The sequence below is a fragment of the Sinocyclocheilus grahami genome, unplaced genomic scaffold (genome assembly GCF_001515645.1).
Source record: "Sinocyclocheilus grahami isolate Dianchi unplaced genomic scaffold, SAMN03320097.WGS_v1.1 scaffold1203.1, whole genome shotgun sequence".
NCBI classification, from domain to species: Eukaryota; Metazoa; Chordata; class Actinopteri; order Cypriniformes; family Cyprinidae; genus Sinocyclocheilus; species Sinocyclocheilus grahami.
In genome coordinates, this window is record NW_015506382.1 from 41,856 (window position 1) to 67,045 (window position 25,190).

Sequence of the window (25,190 nt, forward strand, 5' to 3'; positions counted from 1 at the left end):
ATATATATATAGATTGCTCCGTGGACCATTGAGCAATGCTAGAACTGATATGTTGTGTGTGTGCGCAATAACTTGGATTTTTTACTTATAACAGTGGAAACAACTTAAAATATACCGTCACTTATTTTCATACATAAGAGTAAGGCATCATTTGAAGGCATTTACTAGGGCTGCACGATATATCGAAATGATCGAAATATCGCAAATGTCTGCCGCACACGTGCAAAGCACGCACACACACACTCACAGGGAGAGACGTGTTTCATATGGCGCGCGAACACTGAGTTGATTCCTCTTTCGCATCTCCTCCTCATGTTTGAACAGACACATACACACAGAATTATGTCAGTAGTACCCGTCTCGACGATCATTCTTGTAAACGCAGTCGGTTATGTTTTAAATGAATGTAAACAGCTGAGAAAGAAATCGGATGTGTATCATCTGGATCCGTGCAGTCGGATTTAAAGGGACAGCAGCCTATAAATACGTGCTGCTGAATATGTCACTAATGTTAACAAAAGAACAAAACGGCTATAACAAAGGTTAATCTAAATTTAATTCATACAGTGTACACTATGCAGTGTTATTTTACGCTTAATTATTAAATTTATGTACCTGAATACTACTGTTCATATATCTGTGCTTGTAAATTGTGTATTTCTTTTTTTTTTTCTTTTTTTTTTTTCTGACTGTTCACTTGCCTTTAATCATGTTTGAACTTTCTCAGACTATAGTTTTTGCTGTGCTATATGAAGAGGTATTTAAAGTGTGTGGAAAGCAAAGTTACAATGATATAAAATTAGGTCATACATTTTTTTGTTTGTATGTTCACATTGATGTTAAATTATATTTTCTGATTTGTGACATCACTTTTTAAGTAATGCTAAAACACTGCTGGTCACTTTCAGAAGTTATAGTGATTCTTTATTTTCCAAGAAAGAATGTGAAACAAATTGGTTATATAATTTTCATTTTTAAATATTTTAAAATATAATTTAAATAGATTTTACACACTTTAAGCAATATCGTATCGCATTTTTTAACAAGGTATCGCATATTGCATTTTTCTTCAATATCACACAGCACTAGCATTTACTTTTATTTGTGTAGACTCGCAATAAAAAAAAAAATTGTACTTGTACTTGTTACACATTTTTTCCCCTTTCATTTTGTTAATCTGTTAATTATGTAAGTGAAATATATTTAGTGTAGGCCTATTTATTTAATTGCTGTTATGTACATAATTGCATGATGTAACGATGTGTGAATCCTCATCTTCTGTTGTTAATGCTCCTATTTGCGCATGTAAACAAACAAAAAGTTTAAATTTAAATTTAATTAAATCGCACAGCACTAGCATTTACTTTTATTTGTGTAGACTCGCAATAAGATGAAAGACCCTTTCATTTTGTTAATCTGTTAATTATGTAAGTGAAATATATTTAGTGTAGGCCTATTTATTTAATTGCTGTTATGTACATAATTGCATGATGTAACGATGTGTGAATCCTCATCTTCTGTTGTTAATGCTCCTATTTGCGCATGTATACAAACAAAAAGTTTAAATTTAAATTTAATTAAATTCTTATTTACATTATAATCTTGTCAGCTAATGATTAATGATCATTCAATGAGCGCTGGTCATCGGTCATGAACAAATTCAAAATGAGCGTCCCTACGTAAAACATTTTATTAAAAAATTTAAAAGTTTGGGATGCTTTGTAACACTGTAATGTTTTGTTGTTTTGCTGATTGTTTTCTTCTAGGTCAGTGATGATGTCTGTTTTTCTTCAGGTCTGTAATGTTAAGAAGTGAGATGATTCTGCTGTTGGTGGTCGTGTTGGCTTCACCTGCTGCCTGTATGGAAGGTAAGACTGACTCACATTATATTGGTGGTTTCACAGTATATTTTCTGTGTATGACTGAACCTTTAAACTACTGGTCAAAAGTTTGGAATAATTAAGGTTTTAATCTTTTAGCAAGCAGTCTCTTATGCTCACCAAGGCTGCATTTATTTGATCAAAAAATACATTAAAACTGTAATAATGTGAAATATTAAATAAAAAAAATTAAAAAAATGTCCTTTAAAAAATCATTGTAATATTCTGATTTGGTGCTCAGTTACTAACAATAGTTTTAATTATTATCAATTTGTTTGCTGCTTAATATTTTTGTGGAAACTGATTTATCCCAAACTTTTGGGGAATGGTAGTGTATCATGATGTTTCCTCAAACATATTAAGCAGCAAAAACTGTTTTCAATATTGATATTAATAAGTAATGTTTCCTAAAATCTAAATCAACACTTACAGTGGTGTGAAAAAGTGTTGGCCCCCTTCCTGATTTCTTATTTTTTTGCATGTTTGTCACAATTTAATGTTTCAGATCATCAAACAAATTTAAATATTAGTAAAAGATAACACAAGTGAACACAACATGCAGTTTTTAAATGAAGGTTTTTATTATTAAGGGAAAACAAAATCCAAAACTACATGGCCCTGTGTGAAAAAGTGTTTGTCCCCTAAACCTAATAACTGGTTGGGCCACCCTTAGCAGCAACAACTGCAATCAAGCGTTTGCGATAACTTGCAATGAGTCTGTTACAGCTGTATATGAGCGACAAATCTGCAATGAATCACCTGCCTGTGCATCACAGTCATAAATCCCTGACAAGGAAAAATAGCTGTGTGATTAAATATGCATGCATTCTGTTATTCTATTCTAAATATGAATAACTACAGATTTATTTTTCATGTTGATGTTGCACAAAATTAAGAAATTACTGTCACTGTAACTGTTATTATCATAAATGATAAAAAGCAAATATCAAATCTAGAGTCCTAAATCTTTCTAATGATACAGTTTGTCAACATTAAACTGTATGAAGTCTTTTTTTTTTGTTTAACTTTGAAATACCAGTTTCAAAATCATTCTGATGCAACACTGACTTTCTAATAAGACGAATTGCTTTCTTTTCCATGCTCAAATGGCAGCAAGAAATGCACATGTAGCTATCCCCTGTAATTACCTCTGAATATATACATCAGCTATTTCAACTATGCACTGGTATGGCGATGCTTGTTAATATACATATCATAAGTGAAATTATAACTTGTATACCAAATAAAAAAACAAGATGGTATAGTGTACAGATGCAGCAACTGCTCCGGAGCCCAGCAGTAATGCAACTATGTGTCTATACTGTTTTTGCATCAAAATCGTTGTTTTCTGTTTTAGTGAGATACAATCACCATCATGTGTACAGTTTTGGAGAACTAAAAGAATTTTGGAACAAATCATAGTCTTTTAATTACACCAACACTAGAGCTAAGCAAGGAGCTAAGAGAACAACAGGTTTAAAAATGCACTAGGCCTGAAGTCCATGGCGCTGTCTCTGAAACCAGTGGAGGTGGCATCGTAGACAGTACCAGAGGAAGCGGAAGTGTGGCAAACAGGCTAATGGCTAACCCAACCAGACCAGCACTCGCCTCACTGTTTCTAGCCAATGTGTGCTCCCTGGACAATAAGATGAACTTTCTCAGACTTTGTAAAACAACACAGATTTGAGGACTTTGCTTTTGTTTTTTCCCTGAAATATGGCTGCATGACAACAGTCCTGACTCAGGAGTTCAACTAGCTATTCTACACCGCTGGATCATTCCATGTCAAATCAACCAAATTTCAGAAGCTGATTCAAGTATAGAATCTTATGAATAGACAGACTACTGAGAGCAAGGTGATGTGCAACTTGACCATTTCAGTGCATTTTTAGCACTCAGACATGTATATTCTATGCATATTGTTTTAATAGAGGGAAACAAGATACAATTTTAATTTCAACATTATTTATTCTTCAGACATTGTTCTATAAATAAAATAAGCATTGGCTATATATAAAGTGACCAACACTTGGTTTTCGACCACTGAAAATGGGTAATATTCAACAACCTGAATATGGAGCGTCATTGAGGTCCCCATATCTCGGGGGATGAATGATATAGGGCCTTGAAAGAAAGAAGATTCCAAAAGAAAAGTTTATTAAGATCTAGAATCTCAAATCACATCACAATATCTTTGAAATTTCTTACGTTATAAACATGCAAACTTTGGAAAACAAATATTTATGCCACTCAGACAGGTACGATCAATGCATTTGTTTTAGCAGAAGGAAACAAGATACATTTCTAGTTTCAACATTATTTATTCTTCAGACATTCCTCTTTAAAAGAAAAGAAGTATCATATTTATGCAAAGTGACCTTAGGATTTTGACCACTGGAAATGTATACAATTTAACAATTTACTCCTGGAGCCATATTGAAATTGCAATATCTCTTGAACTGAACCATATAGGGCCTTAAAAATGAAGATGCCAAAAGGAAAGTTTGTTAAGACCCAATATCTAAAAGGGCATTAAGATATCTTCAATACTTCTTGAGTTACAGGCATGCAAACTGGGAGGAAAACTTGAAAAGTGCTCTTTCCCCATTTTTGAATGGTCACTATTGGCACGTAATGCAACAAAGATTGCATAAGTCAACAGATTTTATTAACAGACCTACCAATCTCTGTGTAAAAATAACATTATGATGCTGCCATCTTACTGAAGTAATTTTTACCCCCTGTAATTTGGCTCTGAATCTGAGGTGAAATTTGCCATTTTGACCCCCTCCCCCCCCTACAAAATAGTGTATTACTCCATAAATATTCATCCATGGCATTTAATATTTTGGCTTTCATCACTATACATGTTTTTTTTTTTTAATCTTTAGAAAAAATATTAGCAAAATCAAAAATTTTACCGGGGACCTCTGGTTGAGTTGACACGGAATTACCCTGCTCTGCAAAGGTGAAATATTTAGCAATAAAGTGTCTGCCCTACTATATGCTGAGAATATTCACTGCTGTTGTCATCATCGCTGTCTACATCTCCTCGAGTGCTTAGTGCATTGAACAGACTTTGACAAAATACTGGCACTCATTGAACAACCCAAATTATTTTTCATGATAGCAGCAGGTGATTTTAACCACACCAACCTAAAACCTTCCCCTGCCCCCACCTCGGTTGTGACCACTCTTCTGTTATGTTAATGCCTGGATACCAACCTCAGAAATGGAAGAAACCAGTTTCTAAAGTCATCAGAAGGTGGCCAGAGGTTGTAATATCAGTTTTGATCACACTGATTAGAACATGTTCATAGTGACTGACACATTTGAGGGGCCTCATAGACCTAGTAGAATATGATTAGTCTTTTATGTTACATATTTAAGTGTGTAGAACAGGGGTCCATTGCTTCTCTCCCAAGCTAAAGATGCTACATGAGTATAAAAAATATAAAAAAAATGGTCCAGACTTCGAGGAAAAATCTGAACCCCCATACAGTATCTTTTCTTAATCACATGGCCTTCTGCCATACTGTACATGTAAAAATAATAGCCTGATAAAACATCTGATCTTGCCTTTTAATATTAATATCCTATTGGGCTCAATTGATGAAATATTTTGCTTTTTTTTGTTGAAACATTCTCAGACACCACTGCTTTGGCTCTCGGGATCCAATATCCTCAACTTTAATGACTGTCTAGGATGTTTTTTTTTCTTTAACAAAGTTCTAATGCTGCCCAGATGAAAGTTTATAACTATTCCGAAAAAGTATTGTCCAGAGTGAGACCTCCATTGAGAAGAAAATATAGAAACCTCTTGGAAATTTAATTGAACCTCAGTGTAGAATGTTCCAAATTTGAGAAAAATAACAGTTTGGACGTTTCGCTCACAAGATATAGACCAATTAGTAGTTATGGGCCTTACACAAAAATGTCCCACCATATCTGTCAGATGATTAAATGAATCAAAATTCTTATGTTAACTTTAAAGGGGTCATATGATGCTGCTAAAAAGAACATTATTTTGTGTATTTGGTGTAATGAAATGTGTTTATGCGGTTTAAGGTAAAAAAACCCACATTATTTTCCACATACTGTACATTATTGTTTCTCCTCTATGCCCCGCCTTTCTGAAACGCATCGATTTTTACAAAGCTCATCGGTCTGAAAAAGCGAGGTGTGCTGTGATTGGCCAGCTATCCAGTGCATTGTGATTGGCCGAATTCCTCAAACGTGTGACAGAAATGTTACGTCCCTTACCATATTGTGATGCCTGTGGCAACAACATGTGACCACCGCGGGCTGGACTCCGCTTCGTCCACGGTGAAAGCCAATCTGGCGATCCACAGTGCGAAGTTGATGTATTTCCTCAGCGACCAGCATGGATCAGCTCCAGGCATGACGAAGCGATATCGTCCTCTTTTGGAAGACCAAACAAAGTAGTTTTGCTTTCACAACGAAGCACACAGCGCCTTCACGACATGGCGGCAGCGGCAACAACAATACTACAGCAAGAATAAAAGTTGCGCCTTTCTTTGTGTGAACATTTGGGCGGCGTTATGCAAATCTTCCCAGATAGTGAAGTAGGTATGTGGGGGCGTGTTAGAACGAGGCCTTTTAGGTAGGTGTGGCTGACTCTTTAAGGGGTCATATGATGCGATTTAAATTTTTCCTTTCTCTTTGGAGTGTTACAAGCTCTTGGTGCATAAAGAAGATCTGTAAAGTTGCGAAGACTAAAGTCTCAAATCCAAAGAGATATTCTTTATAAAAGTTAATCTGTTCTCGACCCCGCCCCTCAGCTCACTCTAGCCCGGCCTCAGCTCACTCTATCCCAGCCTCAGCGCACGCTTTCGTTGTGAAAGCGAAACTACTTTGTTTGGTCTTCCAAAAGAGGACAAGACTACAAATCAGTGGTTAAGTTGTATTTACAACACTGTTCCAGAACAGTTTAACCCAAATATCCAGATGTGTGGAGCACATTTTATGGAGGACTGTTCTGTACTGATCCTGGAAGAGTAGACTACAATGCCGGCTGTTCTGACTCACAGTCTGTAAGTACATTTTCATTTAAAGGATTTGCCACTGATGATTCAAACACGAGTTTTGGGCAGTAGTGTAGCACTTGTTTGTCATTTCTCTGATCACAAATGCAGACAGAGTTTTAATGGTTACGTGGTGCGATGCAATGCAACGCGTAAAAAGACAGTATAAGTCATTATAATCAGTAATTATGTCCCTACTGGATGCAACAAATGCCTCGTTTGTAATGGGTTTGAATGTTTTTGTCTCGTCGCTCCGGCCGGGACACGGCATCAACAGTATGTGAGGGGCGTAACATTTCCTTCTCACGCTTGAGGTATTCAGCCAATCACAACGCATTGGATAGCTGGCCAATCACAACACACCTCGCTTTTTCAGACCGATGAGCTTTGTAAAAATCGACGTGTTTCAGAAAGGCGGGGCAAAGAGGAGAAACAATGTACAGTATGTGGAAAATAATGTGTTTTTTTTACTTTAAACCGCATAAACACATTTCATTACACCAAATGCACAAAATAATGTTCTTTTTAGCAGCATCATATGACCCCTTTAACTTTTATAAAGAATATCTCTTTGGATTTGAGACTTTAGTCTTTGCAACTTTACAGATCTTCTTTATGCACCAAGAGCTTGTGACACTCCAAAGAGAAAGGAAAAATTGAAATTGCATCATATGACCCCTTTAATATATTTTTTGTCACTAATAAATAGTTTTTAAAAATTCTGAATAACAGAAAATTTTCAGAGACTTAAATGAAATCATGATTTTGATTCAAGGCCATATTATTGCAATGATATGAAGAAAAATGTAAATGCCTTATTTTAGCACCACCTAGTGTCAGAAAGAGGTTGCATGTTGCTTAGACACCTAATAATAAGAAAATCAGCACAAAAGTAGTAACAAAGGTGCTTGGACACCTAATAAGCTGCAATTTTCTTGCAGCTTTAGAGTCATTAGTCACATGGCATTTAGATTTAGGTGATTAGTTCAAAACTGTGTGGCAGCAGAACTGAGCACCCATGTATGGAACGATATTCCGGACAATTTTCAAATAGAATAGCAAATTGTATTTTCAATTGCGTTTTCAATATGTGGACGCATAAATTGTGACATAATCCAAATGCAATTGCAAATCCTGCATTAGCGTTTGCATTTTCGCTTTCGCGAACGCACAGTGACTGCCAAATTTCAAATGAAAAAGCAAAGTCCATTTGCAACTGTATTTCCCATGTCTTAGGAGTTATGAGCCTGTCATATTTAAATAGCAATATTAATTACCACGTCTGCTTTTTCACTCTCGCTGCATCGCGCGTGTAACCTGCCAAAACTCAAATGGAATCGCAATTCCTTTTGCATTTGAATTTCCGATGTCTACATGGAAAGCTGCCAATCAATGTGAGGGGGCGGGGCTACACTAGGGGGCGTGTTTGTGTTGGGAGGTGACGTCACTCACAGACGACCGCGCCGAATGCTCTGATCAATGGAGGAAATCGGTAAAGGCTCCACTAAAGGCAGCTACCAATCAGTTTCGTACCTGTGTGAACGAACAGACAGTGCAGCCTTCTTGGCACAATACATAATTATGTCTTTTTTACCCCAAATGTAGCGATTATCCCCTGCTAACAGCGGGAGCCACAAAGGTACTCACAATAGGTCAATATTCACTATAAACCTGCATCTCTCCCTGTTTACTCTCACTTACACTTTTAATCCGTAATAGAGAGCGTGTCACACCTGCCTCAAGACCTTTTACCGTTTGCACTGCACTTGATGCACTTAAGCAAACAAACAGAGCAAATCTACATGTATTTACCTATTTGCAACCTATATCTTATTCCTATCTAATAGCCTATGTGCACCTGCCTCAAGATCTCTCAGTCTGTTTACGATCCGATAGATGCATGTGACAAAACAGAAAATGCTGCTACTCTTACTCTGCCTGCCCCAGATGACACTTCAGCAGTCAGATCTAGGTGCAGCTGTCACAGAACACGCCACAGCCAAGGCAAGATAACATTAAAAATCACGTGCATCAATCGCGGTGTCCAGTGGCTGTAAATAGTGAGAGATCTTGAGGCAGGCGCAACGCTTTGGTGCCATGTACGGGACGCAAACTCCATAACGGATTAAAACTTTTGAATAAAATATAAAGTAAGGTGGAAAATAAGTATAGATTAGTTTGTTTGCTTAAGTGCATCAAGTGCAGTGCAAAAGGTAAAAGGTCTTGAGGCAGGTGTGATGAGCTAGCATGAGCAAAGCTGATGTCACATTATAAATGGCATACTTCCAAAGAGTCCTGTGTCAGCCGAGCAACTGCCATTGAGATACAATGGGCATGCTAACATAAAAGTGCCGTAGTTGAAGAAAGAAGCATATCCAGGTGTCTTGGCTAAGCATATCATAATTTTAGATGGAAGGAAATGTCTTTCTTGTGTGTTTTCTGCAGATAAAGGCAGCACTGGTGATGTTGAGTGTGTGTGCAAGGGGTTCTCATGCAGTGGTGTCCAGCGCTGTTTTGGCCTGCAGTGTTTCTCCTCCCTGTCTGTTGAGAACGGGACGGCCCTCCAGCAGAAAGGATGCATTGTGGATAGTGAAGAAGTGGCAGTACGCTGCAAAAACTCCCAGACTGTGGACTCACTGGTGCACTGTTGCCAGGAAACATTGTGTAATATGAATGTTACCGTGGAGATGCCAAGTACAGGTGAATCATTGAAGCAATAATTGTTCAATTTTTTCAAACTTCACACCTTAAATGTACAAAAGTGTAATGATGAGACAATTCCATTCATGCTATTTAAAATGGGTGAATATCACAAAAATGGACTAACCCCCAAAACAAATTAAAATTTGCATTAATACAATGAAACCTATTTCCTGGCTTTTTATAGTCCTTTCTTCAAATTATTAAATATTACTCAGACCATGTTCCTGATATGTTTTTGTGAGATTTGTCCATGTTGCAGCATGATATTAAAGTAGGCTATCTCTTGAATTTTTGAATGATTTACTCTTGGAAGGGTTGTAATAATTCTGACCCATGCTGTTATATCTGTTGCAAAATTTTTATCTTATCGTTCATGATTCACATTAAGAAAGTAGAATGTGTTACGCCTAAAATTTGAAGGAAAAAAAATCCTGTCTCACTTGGGAATAAGTTGCATTAAGAAAATTAAATTGCAAATAAAGTTTCACATGGACTTAAATCATTAAGGCAGTTTTTAATTTAATGTTCAATGCATTGAAAAACACATTGGCTGAGGGTGAAAACACAACACACACTAATTTGTATTTTTTTTAATCTTCTCTTCTATCTAGATGACGAGTTAAGGGTGGCCCCTACAGAGCATGAGTGTGTGTGTGAGGGCCGGTCGTGTGTAACAGGGGACCACTGTATGGGTCAGCAGTGTTTCTCCTCTTTGACACTGAGTGATGGGACACCAGTGTCTCAGAAAGGCTGTTTTAAGGTGTATGAGCAGGGCAGGATGACTTGTAAAACTCCTCCGTCACCTGACCAGATAGTAGAGTGCTGTCAGGCTCATCTGTGCAACATGAACCTCACTGTGAGACTTCCTGTACGAGGTAACACTAAGACATTAACCTCTCACACCTTCACATCTATATTCCATATTTACACACACACACACAGATATATATACATTATATATATTTTTACATATACTCACACATTATCAAAACGATTTTCCTGCCATTTATGTCTTCACACATATTGTATGTGGGTAGTTGTAGTGTCAGCAGTGTCCTGCAGTGTGACATGCATTTTGTTCATTTGTAATTAGTTTGCATGTAGCTTTTATGTTTAGCTCCATCCCTTTTTAAGCACATCTGAAAAATCTAACCAAAACACATCAGAATTGCTTGAACAGTACATGCAGATGTGTTTAATTAGAGGTGGATCTACTTGTTTAACACTACAGGACAATTGCCCAGGCCCCCATTCCTGATCTAGCCATATGAAATATATTAAATATCTACGACTTGACACAATTAAAAAAATCTGATATTTCTGGGTTTTCCATGACTGTTTAAACCTTGCAATTTGTTTAATTGTTTTTGACAATATGGAAAAATGAAATTGGCAATGCTCAAGAACTCATTGTGACAAAAAAAGGGGAATTTATTTATTTTCTTGTACATTATAGTGAAAGTTAGGGGTTTAAATGTGCTTAATGTCATGAGAATGTCACATGAGCTGAAATTGTCTTTGTGAGATTCGCCCCTTTGCAACGTAAAATGGTTTCTTTTTAAATCTCTGTATGTTTCTCAGTGGTGGAGGGCCCCAACTATAGTGTGACAACGCTGACCATTGTGATTGTGGCTCCAGTCATCGTTCTGATATTGCTGTCTGGTGTGGCTATCCTGATCTTCCATTGTATTCACCATCACCAGATGGAGCATCTGACCGCTCATGATGCGGAGTATGGCACCATCGATGGTCTGATTGCATCTAATGTGGGAGAGAGCACACTCGCGGTGAGGAAAACCTACACACACCATCAGTCTGTGATTTAAGCACATTGAGTTTATGCTGAAAAGTCAAGTAAAAGATCAAGTAAATTTCAAGTATTTTTTTTAAAAGTTACTTAAAATGCTTAGGCTCCATTTAAAGGACTACAATAAATAGTTCATATGTGGATACACTACCAAAAAAGTAAGGACATGTACAATAGTAATACCATACCATGTGTTTTATTATTATTTTTTTTTTATAAGCATAAATGCTTTTTAGCTTATTAATTACTGAAACATCTCACAAATCCAGTTGGAATCATTTTTTTTTGGAACTGTTTCTAACACCAACAAGATTTTGTTTATGCTGACATATGATAATATGTTTTATGAAACTAACAAACACACCATGTCGGAATCCCCAGCATTTCTCTCTGTGTTTAAACACATTTTGGCAGAAAAGATGTAGTGTTTTGGTGAGTATTGTGATGTGTGTTTGCTGAGCTGGCTCTTTAGTTGCTGTTGTTGGATCTTTTTCAAGCTCTTTTCAAAGATCTCTGTGGAGTGCTTGGCAACCAAAGCAAACATTCAGCGTTCTAATGTTTGCCTGAGAATAATTAAGAGTCTGTGCCAGTGCTGGGAGTGAGATGTTATTAAAACACTTAAAATCTGTTCTCCGAGGCCTAAGAGGTGACTGTTCTGATACACTAAAAGTGTTGACTAGTTTGTTCAGACAGCAATTCTAAAGGACCAGAAGGGTGACTAACTCTGAAGCTACCGCAGTATTTTTAGGATTGTGCAGTAATTATTCCATGTGTTTTGCAATCCTGCTCCCTAAAAGTCTCTCTCCATGATGCAAATATATGGTTATCATAGTTCTTATGGTTTTGGCCTCTGCTGCATTTTTTCCTCATTCCCTTATATTGGAATGTGGCTGTTCAGTGAGTGCTCTCTAGTGTATAAGTGTGTGTATTGCAGGGTCCAAATGAACAAATGTAGCTGTACTAGGGTAAATGTACTGCTGTATTTTTCTTTATCTTTGTCTTTCTCTCTTAGGATCTGTTGGATCATTCCTGTACATCTGGTAGTGGCTCTGGACTACCTTTCCTGGTCCAGAGGACAGTAGCCAGACAGATCACTCTCAGCGAGTGTGTTGGTATGTGCCCACACCATCTTTACATTGTTCTTTCTTATGCATAAAGTACATAAAGTGTTTCTTAGATTTTGTTGTACAGGTTAGCAGCTCATTTAAAACTGATTTAAACAAAATTACACTGTTACTAGGATAAAGATATATATATATATATATTTAACAAAACCTCACTTTTGAGAGTATGTCCTCAAACGTGTATGTGTCAGGTAAAGGTCGGTATGGAGAGGTCTGGAGGGGTCAGTGGCAGGGAGAAAGCGTGGCTGTGAAAATATTCTCGTCTCGAGATGAGAAATCCTGGTTCAGAGAGACAGAAATCTACAACACTGTCCTGCTTCGACACGAGAACATTCTGGGTAAATAATTTTATAATGAAACCTTTTATAAAACCCCTAGAAACGATTATGCTTTAATTAGTATACCCCAGTTTTTTAACATAAAACAACAATAAAATATATTAATATCACTCAACCATAACTTTGCCTTAAATAAAGTTGACCTTGTATTTATTTTTAATTTTTTTCAGGCTTTATTGCATCCGATATGACATCGCGTAACTCCAGCACTCAGTTGTGGCTAATCACACATTTCCATGAGATGGGCTCTCTCTACGATTACCTGCAACTCAGCATGCTGGATGCTTCTGCCTGTTTGCGGATGGCACTGTCCATCGCCAGTGGCCTGGCCCATCTGCACGTGGAGATCTTTGGCACACAGGGCAAACCAGCCATCGCTCACAGAGACCTAAAAAGCAAAAATATTTTAGTGAACAAAAACGGCCAGTGCTGCATTGCAGACCTCGGTAAGAATAGCTTCTGAATGAAGCAAAATCAGTTATTGGATGCATGCTGTTGTTTCATATGCCATTCATATTAGAATATTTAAAGTATTACTGTGAAGTGTATTTTGGACAATGTCAGCAAACATTAAAAAACCACCATATGATCTACAGTTGTGTGTTGTAACTGTTGTGCATTAAATTGTCAATCACTGTAGGTATAATCAAAATAATACCACATTATGGTTAATGTATGCACGTTTATCTCAGGTTTTCAAAGTTCACATCAAATCTTTGTGATTATTTTTTTGTAATTTTTGTATTTAAGTATTTTTATATTCATCCAATGAATCAAAAGAGGGTTGATTAATGGACTTACATGACTGTTAAAATCTCTAAATGTTTTGTTGCTTACTTCCGTCCATCACTCACTTGCTGTCCAGTCCAATTATTTGTTTGCTCCCTCAGTATTTACCTGTTGAACATGTTGCCCTTTATACACAAATAAGTAGAAAGCAGAAGCGGGCTATTTGCTCATGGAGGATGGACACTTTATTTTATTTGTCTTTATTAAATTCACTTCACTCCCTTATTCACTTAGTTCCTGAGTCCATTTCTGCTACACCAGGCTGTTATTAGAAGAAATCGCAGTTGTTCCCCCCTAAAACCCTAACGAAAAACCCATTAGGTAGCTTTCAGCTAACACAAATTCTTCTGTACACAAGCGGGACACGAGATGTGTTTTTGTAGAGCTCTTGAAGCTACATACAGCACATTAACAAAATGAACATGTTCTTTTTAGTCACAGGATTTGAAAACATGTCTGCATGGGACTAGAGATTTTCATTTAGCACTGCTTTTTCCCCTTGATGCGCAGACAAAATGTTTTCTAGAACCTAGACTTTCTGAAACTAGTTTGTTTACTTGATGTCTTATGAAACTAAATTATTGTATAACCCCGAAAGAGGGTGCAATACAACATTTAAAAAGGAAATTACATTTCCCCATATTATACATTTCAGCACATGCATCTCAAATGCAACTTTCACAAATCATAAATACAATCTGGAAATTATTCATTTTGTTCATCCCCAATTTCCAGTTTCAGTAGGAAGGACATCAGCAAAGGGAAGAAAACTGGATTCATCGAACCATTTTGTGGGATCTTTTAAATCTAGGATGCACACAAGCAAAAAGGACTGTACAAATACACAGGTGTCTAATCCAGGGACCTGTGCAGAATTCTTTGAAAAAGAGTGTGCCTTGCTCTGAAATGGTTATTAATAACTGTTTAACCTGGCTTAATGTGTCGCGCAAAGCTACTGATAGATCATGTACTATGTGATAATGATTTTCACATTTGGTCACGCATTTGTGTTCTTCAGGTCTCGCCGTGATGCATTTTCAGGACACAAATGAGCTGGACGTAGGGAATAATCCTAAAGTTGGGACCAAGCGCTACATGGCCCCTGAGGTTCTGGATGACTGCATTCAGACAGATTGCTTTGAGTCTTACAAACGAGTCGATATCTGGGCCTTTGGACTTGTGCTGTGGGAAATTGCTAGAAGGACAATTAGTAATGGTATGTATATCTTTACACCTGATTCACTATCACACCTGTCATTCACTTTTTATGTATCCCTTAGGATAATGAACCATGGTTTTACTACAGATAACACCAACAAAACATTGTTACTATGGTTAAACCATGGTAACCACAAATTAACCATGGTTTTGCTACACTAACCATAGTTTAACCATGGTATTTGTTGTAAAACTCTGGTTATACAAATCTTAATCAATACGTCAAAATATCATGGTTACTACACTTATATTTAAACCATGGTTAATTTTCGTAAGGGATCTCTGCTGTTACACTTGGCTAAGTTGCTTTCAATATGGAGAGTCACGTGATGCAAGGAGGAAAAGATGGTGCGCTGTGTCACTTAGCGAAAATGATCCTGTTAAACTATTATAAGACAGTAAATTTTAAATAGTGATTTGCTTCCTGAATAACACCAAAGAAGTAAACTGTCAAAGTGGCCTAAACACTCAACTGTCTACAGTACCAGACAGCGAAAATAAAGAAATGGTTGTGAGATGGGTATTTGTGCCCACAAAACGAAGGCACAAAATTAACACATGCTAAGTGCCAAATGCAAGTAAATGTTCTATTTGGCCAGATCACTATGTGGGTGATATTGTCATTGTCAGTTAGTTGAATTTGTGCACTGCCCGTAACATAACTTAGTGTAGTGAAAGACATGTTAGTATTGCAACAGAGAAATGGGTGCAATGATTTGTATTAAAATATGAATTTTCATGCATCATAACATACAATGTTATGAGATCTCTAAGAGATAATTTTTATAAGAATAGCAACTGTAATGGCATATTAATATAGAGTATGGCCTAAGTTTACAGGAAATGTGAATGACAGTTACTGTTTTTAGAGGAGAGATTGTATGTGTTCCTGCAGATGACATTTTAAAATAGATTGCATTAGTTTTTTTATTAATTATAATTTAATTTAAAACAGCCTTTCTGATTTACACTGTGAACGAACAAGCTATATGCAGTTTATATTGTAACACACACACACACACACACTGGAAAGTTTCTAAATAGTGCATTACTACTACATTAAGCATATGAGTGATTTACAGTATTAAGATTACATAAAAAATTAATTGTTGGATTGAAATAGGGGGCATGTGTTTGATTCATCAAAATTTCCATCCAGGAAAGAAAAAGTTGGCAACCCAGATGTATTTAAATTTTTGCTTTTCTTTTTCTAATTATGATTTAAGCGGTTTCAGTTGCTAAAAAGAGTCGTGTGAAATTTAAGAGTTTGATTCACGGCTTCAAGCATATAATCAGTGATTGGTATGTTGCCCACTGAGGACTGATCTCTGGGTGTAAATTGGAAAGGTATTCTGTTATGATGGTTAAAGAAAAAAAAAGGGCATGATAGTGTTTGATTAAAAAAAAAAAAAGCTACTGAACGATAGAGAGAATGCTCTGCTCTGCAAATATATATATTTGGAGGCTTTTGAATCTATATGGGAGATATTATACATTCTGTTTTGCTTTTTATAAGACATTTTAGAATGGATTATTATTGGATATCAGAGTCTCTTGTTTCTTGTTCTGTTAGTCCAATTATTATTTCAGATCATGCCTGGGTATGTTTGGAAATAAATCATCAGTATAGGCATAGTACATATGGATGGACATTAGGGCTGTGCAATTTATCGAAATATCGCAAATGTACATATCACAATATGCATATCGCTACGGCTTGCAATATTTGGGGCCATGAACAAAAGACAAAGAGAAAATCACTCACTGCTCTTACCTAAATAACTTTTGTAGCTTAAATAAGAGTCAGTGCATATTGAATTCATAGAGTAAATACTAAGCAGTGTTGTATTTTTCCTTTTTATTATTCAGTTCCTAAACTCATGTTAAAAGGATTACACAAATGTTAAAATTACATTTTTATGTAATGCTAGAGTAAAACACTACCGTTCACTTTCAGAAGTTGTTGTAGGGGTGCTTTCTTCTCACAAAAAGTGAAACATGTATGCTAGTTATATTAGAATCAGAATGAGCTTTATTCACCACTTAAGTGTGCGCGCAAACAAGGAATTTGTTGTGGTTTTACAGGAGCTCTTGATACATACATACATGCATACATACATACCATATATATATGACACAAGATAGTTATAGAAGTTCACAGAACTAACTCAGCAACAGCGGAGTAAAACTGTCGCATATCGCATTTTTCTTCAATATAGCACAGCACTAATGGACATTTAATTCTTCTCTCTTTCTTGAATTTATGTAGCATTGAAAACTCAAATTAAGATATAAAAGCAGACCAATCTCGCAACTGCGCCCTCTGCAGGACTTACTGCTCAGTGTTGTTTTCCACCCTCCGCCATTTCTGTGGACCTAACAAGGTATATGGTACATTGATATTTCTTTTCCTCATAAGCGTATTATATTGAGCATCAGTTCTGACCCATTATTACAAAGTTTAGAGGAATATATGGAGGTGGTCAGCACAAAATTAGTCTTTTCTTGTTACCCCTGCCACCACTGCAATGTTTGTCCACTAAATTACCCATAATTTTATATCCATAACCAATTTTGAAGAAAACAGCGAGAAGTTTAGTTTTGATTAGTTTTTATTCTTTTTTAATTCCTCCAGATTCAAGTATTGGGATGAGAATCAAGTATTTGAATCCCACATATTATTATCAGAAATTCATGTTTTCTGTGGAAGGAGTGGATAGAGCAGGGTATTTTGAAGTAAGATGTTTGAGAATAGCACTTTAAATCATTTAGCCAGCCATTTAACCCAAACTTTTGTCAGAACCCTTAATAGAATGCAATTCTGGAGATACTTGTAGCTGAGACAATGTGGGACGTTTGGGTAGAGGGTGTGAGACTTAAAGGTGCAGTAGGAGATCTTGGAAAATGCTAACTTTAGCCTGATAGCACTGAAAGCGAACGTCCCACCCTCCCTGCAATCGCCGTCCAAAGCCATGCCCCCTGAGACCAGAATACCAGAGACAACATTACTACAATAGGCTACATCAGCAGTTCCCAATTCCAGCCCATGTTCCGAAGTGAAGTAAACTTCAATGGATTTCCCCTGCTGAGGGAGTAGGGAGCAGGGAGCAATGAGCACTGTGTAGGGATCATATCGATCGGAACATCGTTCATGCATGTAGCTCACTTCTAACGAGCTGGTTATCTGAATCTGGTGTGTTAACTAAGCAAAACATGCAAAATATGCAGAGCGGGCGCGAGGACTGGAATTGGGAACCGCTGGGCTACATCATGTGTCATTCACCGGTGAGAAAACTTTAAATGTACTACAATACCAGGAAGGAAGATCGGGTTGTTGATGTTTGTCTGCCATTCTCACTCTGTCTGCTTAGCGTGCGTGAACGCGCTGATGATGTATCCTGTCTGCGCGAACCGGGTGCGCAGAGGTATGCTAATACATACGTTGACAGGCAGGTAGGAAAGCCAATTAAAACGCTCGGAACGAGCGTTTTGATTGGATGAACATTTCTTGGTCCTACGCCTTCCACAGAATATATAAATACATTTAGACCACTTAACTTAATGTTTGCTATCGGGATGTGAAGAGACTTTCAACTAGCATAATAAAAATGTTTCTAAAGACAATCACCTATTGCACCTTTAAGTTTACTACATATTGCTGATGGACAAAATGAGGGGTGGTTTCCATTCCACTCTAAAAGCACTTTGGAATAAGGGTTTGAATATTTAGCAATTAGCAATGATAAGTGGATCAGAATTTGGCAAAATCGTAGAGTAATGTCAAGAAAAGTTGGAACTTTTAAGTCACATTTATCGGACTCCCAGCAGGTTATTTAGGCTTGGTTTGAAGGACTCGGTTGAAAGTTGGTGATGTGAGAGTGAGGACAGAGACCTGTTACATGCTTTGTAGTCCTGGCCTAAAATATTGGTTCATGATTATATTCAAGAAGTAACAGGATGCTGTTTTTACTTTTGCCCAAGTATTTATGTCCTATGAAATTAATCTATTTTATACTGTAATTTTGAGATGAGTGAATGGATCCAAAGAAGTATTATGATGGGGGACAAATTATTATGAGAGGTTTGTGGTCAGCAGGCTGTTTTTGGTTGTTAAATCACTGTATGAAAGGATACAATTGAGGAAATTCTGTTTTGCATAAAGAAAACAAAAGATTTTTATTTTACACTTTTTTTTCAATCCCCAATTCTCATTAATGAAATATAAATCTCAGCGGAAAAAAATAAGAAACATCCCTTTTTCAGGACGCTGTATTTTAAATATGTTTTACATGTTCAATAAACCATAAACAATTATTGCACATACACATGTGCAATACAGGCAATTAAGGTTACAGTTATAATAACTTAGGACATTAAAGAGACCTTTCTACTGACTCTGAAACACACAGAAATTGGCTAGAAATAAAAGCATTTAAATGTGAGAGGATGTTATTTATGTCTTTGCATGATCCTTACTCTAATGTGAAATTAAAATGTAGGGAGACTGCAAATGGCATAAGGTTACTTCGGTCCATCACATCACTATTAGTGCAAAGGGAAATGTACACTTCAGTATTGCAAAAAGTTTGAATAAATAATAAACACAAATGTGTAGAGGCTGTAATGTTTTTATCAAACTTAATTAGTCTAAGGTTTTGTTTGTATACAGGTGTAAAGTATATGATTTACAGATGTTACAGTTTGAATGACTGCACATTTTAGTTTGAATTTGTCTGTGTATGATTGGGGGTGCAGCTTCTGCTGCCTTCACATTGAAAGGGTTATTACAGTAATGTCTTCAGAGGCCTGTCTGATGCCCTCTGTGTGTCTCATCTAATATGAATCCCTATTGCTCCCTTTGGTCTAATGGCTTCAGTACTCATATATATATATATATATATATATATATATATATATATATAAAAATATATATAGAGGGTGCAGAGAGAATACACACCTATATATATATATATATAATCAGCACTGCTGGCGGTCTTGATGAAGCTGAATTTTGTGCTCACAGACACATTACAGTTAGCACAATCAGTGCTCAGTGATTATCTGTGAAATTTTATAATCAGTGTAATAAGTTCTGATAATAATGGCTGCTCTTTTTTTTTTTTTCATGGGGGAGTTCCAAATGTGTTTTGTCTTCACTGACTGTGCAGGTATTGTTGAAGATTACAAGCCCCCATTCCATGATGTAGTGCCGAGCGACCCAAGCTTTGAGGACATGAAGAAGGTGATTTGCATAGACCAACAGAGACCAAACATCCCAAACAGATGGTTCTCAGACCCAGTAAGTACCAGCTCATATACCTTTACAAATCAAGTTAATCAAGTCATAATCTTTGAAGAACATTACACTGTGTCCTAACCAGATCAAGTGGCAAGCAATGTGTCTTCCTTCATTGAAAGTAAAAATGTAATCAGTCAGAACATACTGAATAGAAATGTCATAGTTAGGGTTGGTTAGGAAAAAAAACTCTTAAAAATGACAAAATTGTTTTAGTGCTTTTTGCTTTATTGTATGGCATCTGGACAGAGTGTTAAGGGTGGGGCATATTAAAGATATGAATCTTCACTGGATTTGATTTCACTTGAATTTTAGTAACCATTACCAATACCAATAAAATGCAATCATTGTTGATGCCAATTTTAATACCAGTTGTATGTAGTCAGGTAACATTACTACTAAATATAGCTTCAAAATTAACTAAAGCCAGTAATAAAGAAGAACAAGAAACACATTACAAGCAATAGTCAAAGAGTGTTTTGAAGTAGATATGAGTGCTTCAAGTATCTAAAACAGGGGTCCTCAACTCTGAACTTTCTTGCAGATTTTAGCTCTGATCCTAATCAAACACACCTAAACAAGCTAATCAAGGCCTTCAGTGGCCTGTAGCACGAAGCGAGATGAACAAACTCAGAGTTGCAGAGTAATTTTTGAGTTGACAAAACCTGACAAACCCAACCCGGTTGCACAGCACTCGGTATAAATGTCCTCAAACCTGTCAACTCGTGTTTGATCCATATATATATATATATATTAGTATCTCACAGAAGTGAGTACATCCCTCACATTTTTGTAAATATTTTATTATATCTTTTCATGTGACAACACTGAAGAAATGTACAAAGTAGTGAGTGTACAGCTTGTATAACAGTGTAAATTTGCTGTCCCCTCAAAATAACTCAACACACAGCCATTAATGTCTAAACCGCTGGCCACAAAAGTGAGTACACCCCTAAGTGAAAATGTCCAAATTGGGCCCAAAGTGTCAATATTTTGTGCGGCCACCATTATTTTCCAGCACTGCCTTAACCCTCTTGAGCATGGAGTTCACCAGAGCTTCACAGGTTGCCACTGGAGTCCTCTTCCACTCCATGATGACATCACGGAGCTTGACACCATCTGAAACAAATAATTTTTTCTTGGGTCTCATCAGACCACAGGACATGGTTCCAGTAATCCTTAGTCTGCTTGTCTTCATCAAACCTGAGACCTTGTAACACTGAGTCACATGACACCGGGGAGAGAAAATGGCTAATTGGGCCCAATTTGGACATTTTCAGTTAGGAGTGTACTCCCTTTTGTGGCCAGTGGTTTAGACATTAATGGCTGTGTGTTGAGTTATTTTGAGGGGACAGCATATTTACACTTTGTTACAATGTAAAGTAGTGAGTGTACAGCTTGTATAACAGTGTCATTTCTTCAGTGTTGTCACATGAAAAGATAATAAAATATTTACAAAAATGTGAGGGTTGTACTCACTTCTGTGAGATACTGCATATATATATTATACACACACCCACACCCACACACACAAACACACACACAAAGAAAAACAAGTAGATAGAATAGAAAAAATAGCTAGTTTTTTTTTTAAATAAAAAAAAGAAGATAAAGTAGAATTAAAATAGAATAGAAAGTGCTAGAGTTAGAGGGTCAAGAAAAGATGGACCAGATGTGTTTTTAGTCGTTTCTTGAAGATGGCTGAACAGAGGTGTGACATGCGTTCTTTTCGGCTCATTAAAGATTAATCTTGCAGCGGCATTTTGGATTAATTGTAGAGGTTTGATAGAAGTGGCTGGAAGACCTGCCAAGAGAGGATTGCAATAGTCCAGTCTGGATAGAACAAGAGCTTGAACAAGGAGTTGTGTTGCATGTTCTGAAAGAAAGGGCCTGGTCTTCCTAATGTTGTATAAAGCAAATCTGCAGGACTGGGCAGTTTTAGCAATGTGGTCTGAGAAATTCAGCTTATCATCAATCACAACTCCAAGGTTTCTAGCTGTTTTTGAAGGATTTATGGTTGATGAGCCTAACTGGACGGTGAAATTTTGATATATATCAATATATCATTGATATATTCAAATTTTTGACTATATAAATGCAAGTAAATCAACTGAATTTAAATAATTTATATTACAAGGAGCTCAAAAGAAAACAAGCTTCATCAGTTTAAAAAGCTTTATCTATTGAATCTTGTATTTATATCTATATAGTTATAGCCTATTCATTTAAAGGCTTTATTGCATCAGATATGTGTTACTTTGCTCAGAGCTGATTGGTCCAGCTTTGGTTTGAAATCTCAGAGTTTGCTCAAACTAAACGCAAACTTACCTGGGTAAAAACTGAAACCGGCTTCGTGCTACAGGCCACTGGATTACTACAAAGTTTCAGGTAGGTGTGTTTAATCCAGGTTGGAGCTAATCTCTGCAGGAAAGTGGATCTCAAGCTCCATAGTTGACTACCTCTGATCTAAAAGTTTCTAGGCAACAGCAGTTAGTGATTTTTCTCTTTTTCTCACCATTATTGCAATTTATGCATTATTTTAAATAAACAGTGGTAGGTCTAATGGCTGTGCTCATATAAATTTTTTTTATTAAAAAACATTCACCCAAAAATGAAAATTTACTCAGAGATGTAGATGAGTTTGTTTCTTCATCATAACAGATTTGGAGAAATTTAGCATTTCACCACTTACTCACCAGTGAGCCCTCTGCAGTGGATGGGTGCCGTCAGAATGAACTCATAGACAGCTGGTTTTAAACTCCACAATACTCCAATCCATTGATTAATGTCTTGTGAAGTGAAAGGCTGCATAAAGCTACATGGAGCTATTTTGACACAACATGTGTCACCTGTTTACAATCCCTTAAAGCCATCCCACATGGCTATTTGAAGCAGCCATCTGTCAGTCAGTGATAGTGATATGAAAGTTTCGATTTTTTTTTTAGTGTTTTTGAGTGGAATTCACAGCGAACAGATGGCTGTCCTTACCACATACATAATCGTGGTTCTAAATTCAATAAAACTAAATCAGTACTGCATTTATTATGCGTCGATTTAGAATCACTGGAGAAAGATTCATGATGGTTCTGAGAATATTTTTTTTTCTCCCACCACTAGGTGGTATGACATGTTGAATCACGGTATGAGTAAATATTATGTCCCAGTAAATGTACACAAAATAGTAAATTTAGCTGGAAATTCAATGTGAAAATGGGTTTAATTTAATAAACATGCAGTAATGTTATTATTGGATCATCTAATTAAATACATTGCACATGAAAGGTATTTAATTTAATTATTTAAATCATTCCACTGGACACAAAAACAACATTATTCATTGTAACAAATTTATGTGTGTCATAATTTAAATATAACAAATACATTTATAAAGTAAACCTAATATTATATATAAAAAACATTTATATTATTCATATAGTGATACTGTTAGTTCCTACTCTAAATTCTAATTTAGATTCTGAAATGCTGACGCTCACACCACATTTGAATCTGTTATATGAACGTTATGTCGTGTAAAGAAGAAAGGATTGCTCTCTAATGGCCACAAGGATATATCACTGCAGTATAAATATTATTTAGCAAAATCTCTATTTTCTTCTATTTTCCTCTATTTACCTTCATTGCTTTGTTTTTTTTTAACCCTTCCTTCGCTTGATTCAGTCTCTTGTTTTGTTTTTATTTTTCAGACTTTAACATCAATCGTTAAACTCATGAAGGAATGCTGGTACCAGAACCCATCAGCCAGACTTACAGCTTTACGCATCAAAAAGACTCTTACAAAAATTGATCATTCTTTGGACAAAATAAAAGCGGACATATGAACTACTTCCTTATGGAAGACATTAAAGGCCTTTTTACCACGCCCCGTGGATGTCTCATCTGGAGAACAAACCGGAAAAAGAGATAGTCTGGGATTAGTGCTCTTATAGAGGCATCATATTTATTTTGAATTTAAAAAGTGGGGCATATTTTGACATCCAAAGATGTTGTTAAAAGAGCATTTAAAAGACTGCAGACTGCTTTTCATATGGGAGTTATTTCTTTTAGGGAATAATCTCGTTCTGTCACATTACAACAGCTGGGCATTTGAATAAACCGCTTTAGTGTTACAATTTACTTAAAAAGTAACCTTACAAACGTACAAATCAGACAGTTCTAGTTCATAATACAGTTACACCACATTCAACTGCAACAAATAAAAGAGACATTTTTTTTTCATCCTGGCCCTTTATCATTGTCATTTATAGTGTAAGTATACAGTAAACATTACTCAGTCAATCTGTCATGAACAAATGAGTTTTAAGGTTGCAACTCTTTATGCACCTTCTGTTGTGTAATGTGTTAAATCTGAGAAGTTTTGTATATCACTGCACATTTAGCATTATGTATTTGTTTTTTGTTAATTTCATATTGTTTGTAAATACAGATGCTTAACGAGTAAAACAACTTAAATAAACCAACAAGATCCTGAATTCAAGAAACTGATATCTGTAAAGTGTTTTTGTTTATCAAATAATTCATGTAATCATTCAACAGATGAGAAACAGACGGATGTATACTTTGACCACCCTAGAATATTTATTTATAGATAATTTAATAGAATTTTATAGAAATAGTTATTTAAAACAATGAATAATTAAAAAGAGAAAGAATGGTTAAGAGGGTTACAGATTTAGCCTAAATTAAGTTGTTACTAGTTTGGTGCCGAATGTTTGTAGTTATTAATCATGTATATAAATATACTTCATGCTGTAGAAAGGCTCCAAGTGTTACTTGTTGGTTATCACTTAAAAGCCATAAATATAAATATGCCCATTCTATATTTCCTTTACCAAGGTTTATTGGTGTTTCACAGTCATGGCGTCTGAGGCTCTCTCTCTCTCGCTCTCTCTCTCTCTCTCTCTCTCTCTCCCTCGCTGTAATCCTCTTACATTAAGCCACAAGAGGCGGAGCAAGTCTCTCTCTATGTGTG

General features: G+C 36.3%; 1 protein-coding gene across 3 annotated transcripts in view; it reads left to right on the forward strand.

Moving 5' to 3' along the window:
- Positions 1–24,782, forward strand: part of LOC107567977 (activin receptor type-1-like) — a 46,448-nt gene extending 21,666 nt beyond the window's left edge. For 2 of the 3 annotated variants that reach the window (XM_016253803.1, XM_016253802.1), the window contains exons 2-11: positions 1,795–1,868; positions 9,371–9,625; positions 10,240–10,503; positions 11,210–11,415; positions 12,448–12,547; positions 12,751–12,897; positions 13,068–13,343; positions 14,705–14,902; positions 20,073–20,203; positions 23,905–24,782. In XM_016253803.1, the coding sequence (XP_016109289.1) occupies positions 1,802–1,868; positions 9,371–9,625; positions 10,240–10,503; positions 11,210–11,415; positions 12,448–12,547; positions 12,751–12,897; positions 13,068–13,343; positions 14,705–14,902; positions 20,073–20,203; positions 23,905–24,039 (1,779 nt within the window). In that variant the 5' untranslated portion in view covers positions 1,795–1,801 and the 3' untranslated portion in view covers positions 24,040–24,782. Of the gene's footprint in view, positions 1–1,766; positions 1,869–9,370; positions 9,626–10,239; positions 10,504–11,209; positions 11,416–12,447; positions 12,548–12,750; positions 12,898–13,067; positions 13,344–14,704; positions 14,903–20,072; positions 20,204–23,904 lie in introns of all 3 variants that reach the window. The other variant, XM_016253804.1, reaches the window with a different exon arrangement.
- The last annotated feature ends 408 nt before the right edge of the window (positions 24,783–25,190 follow it).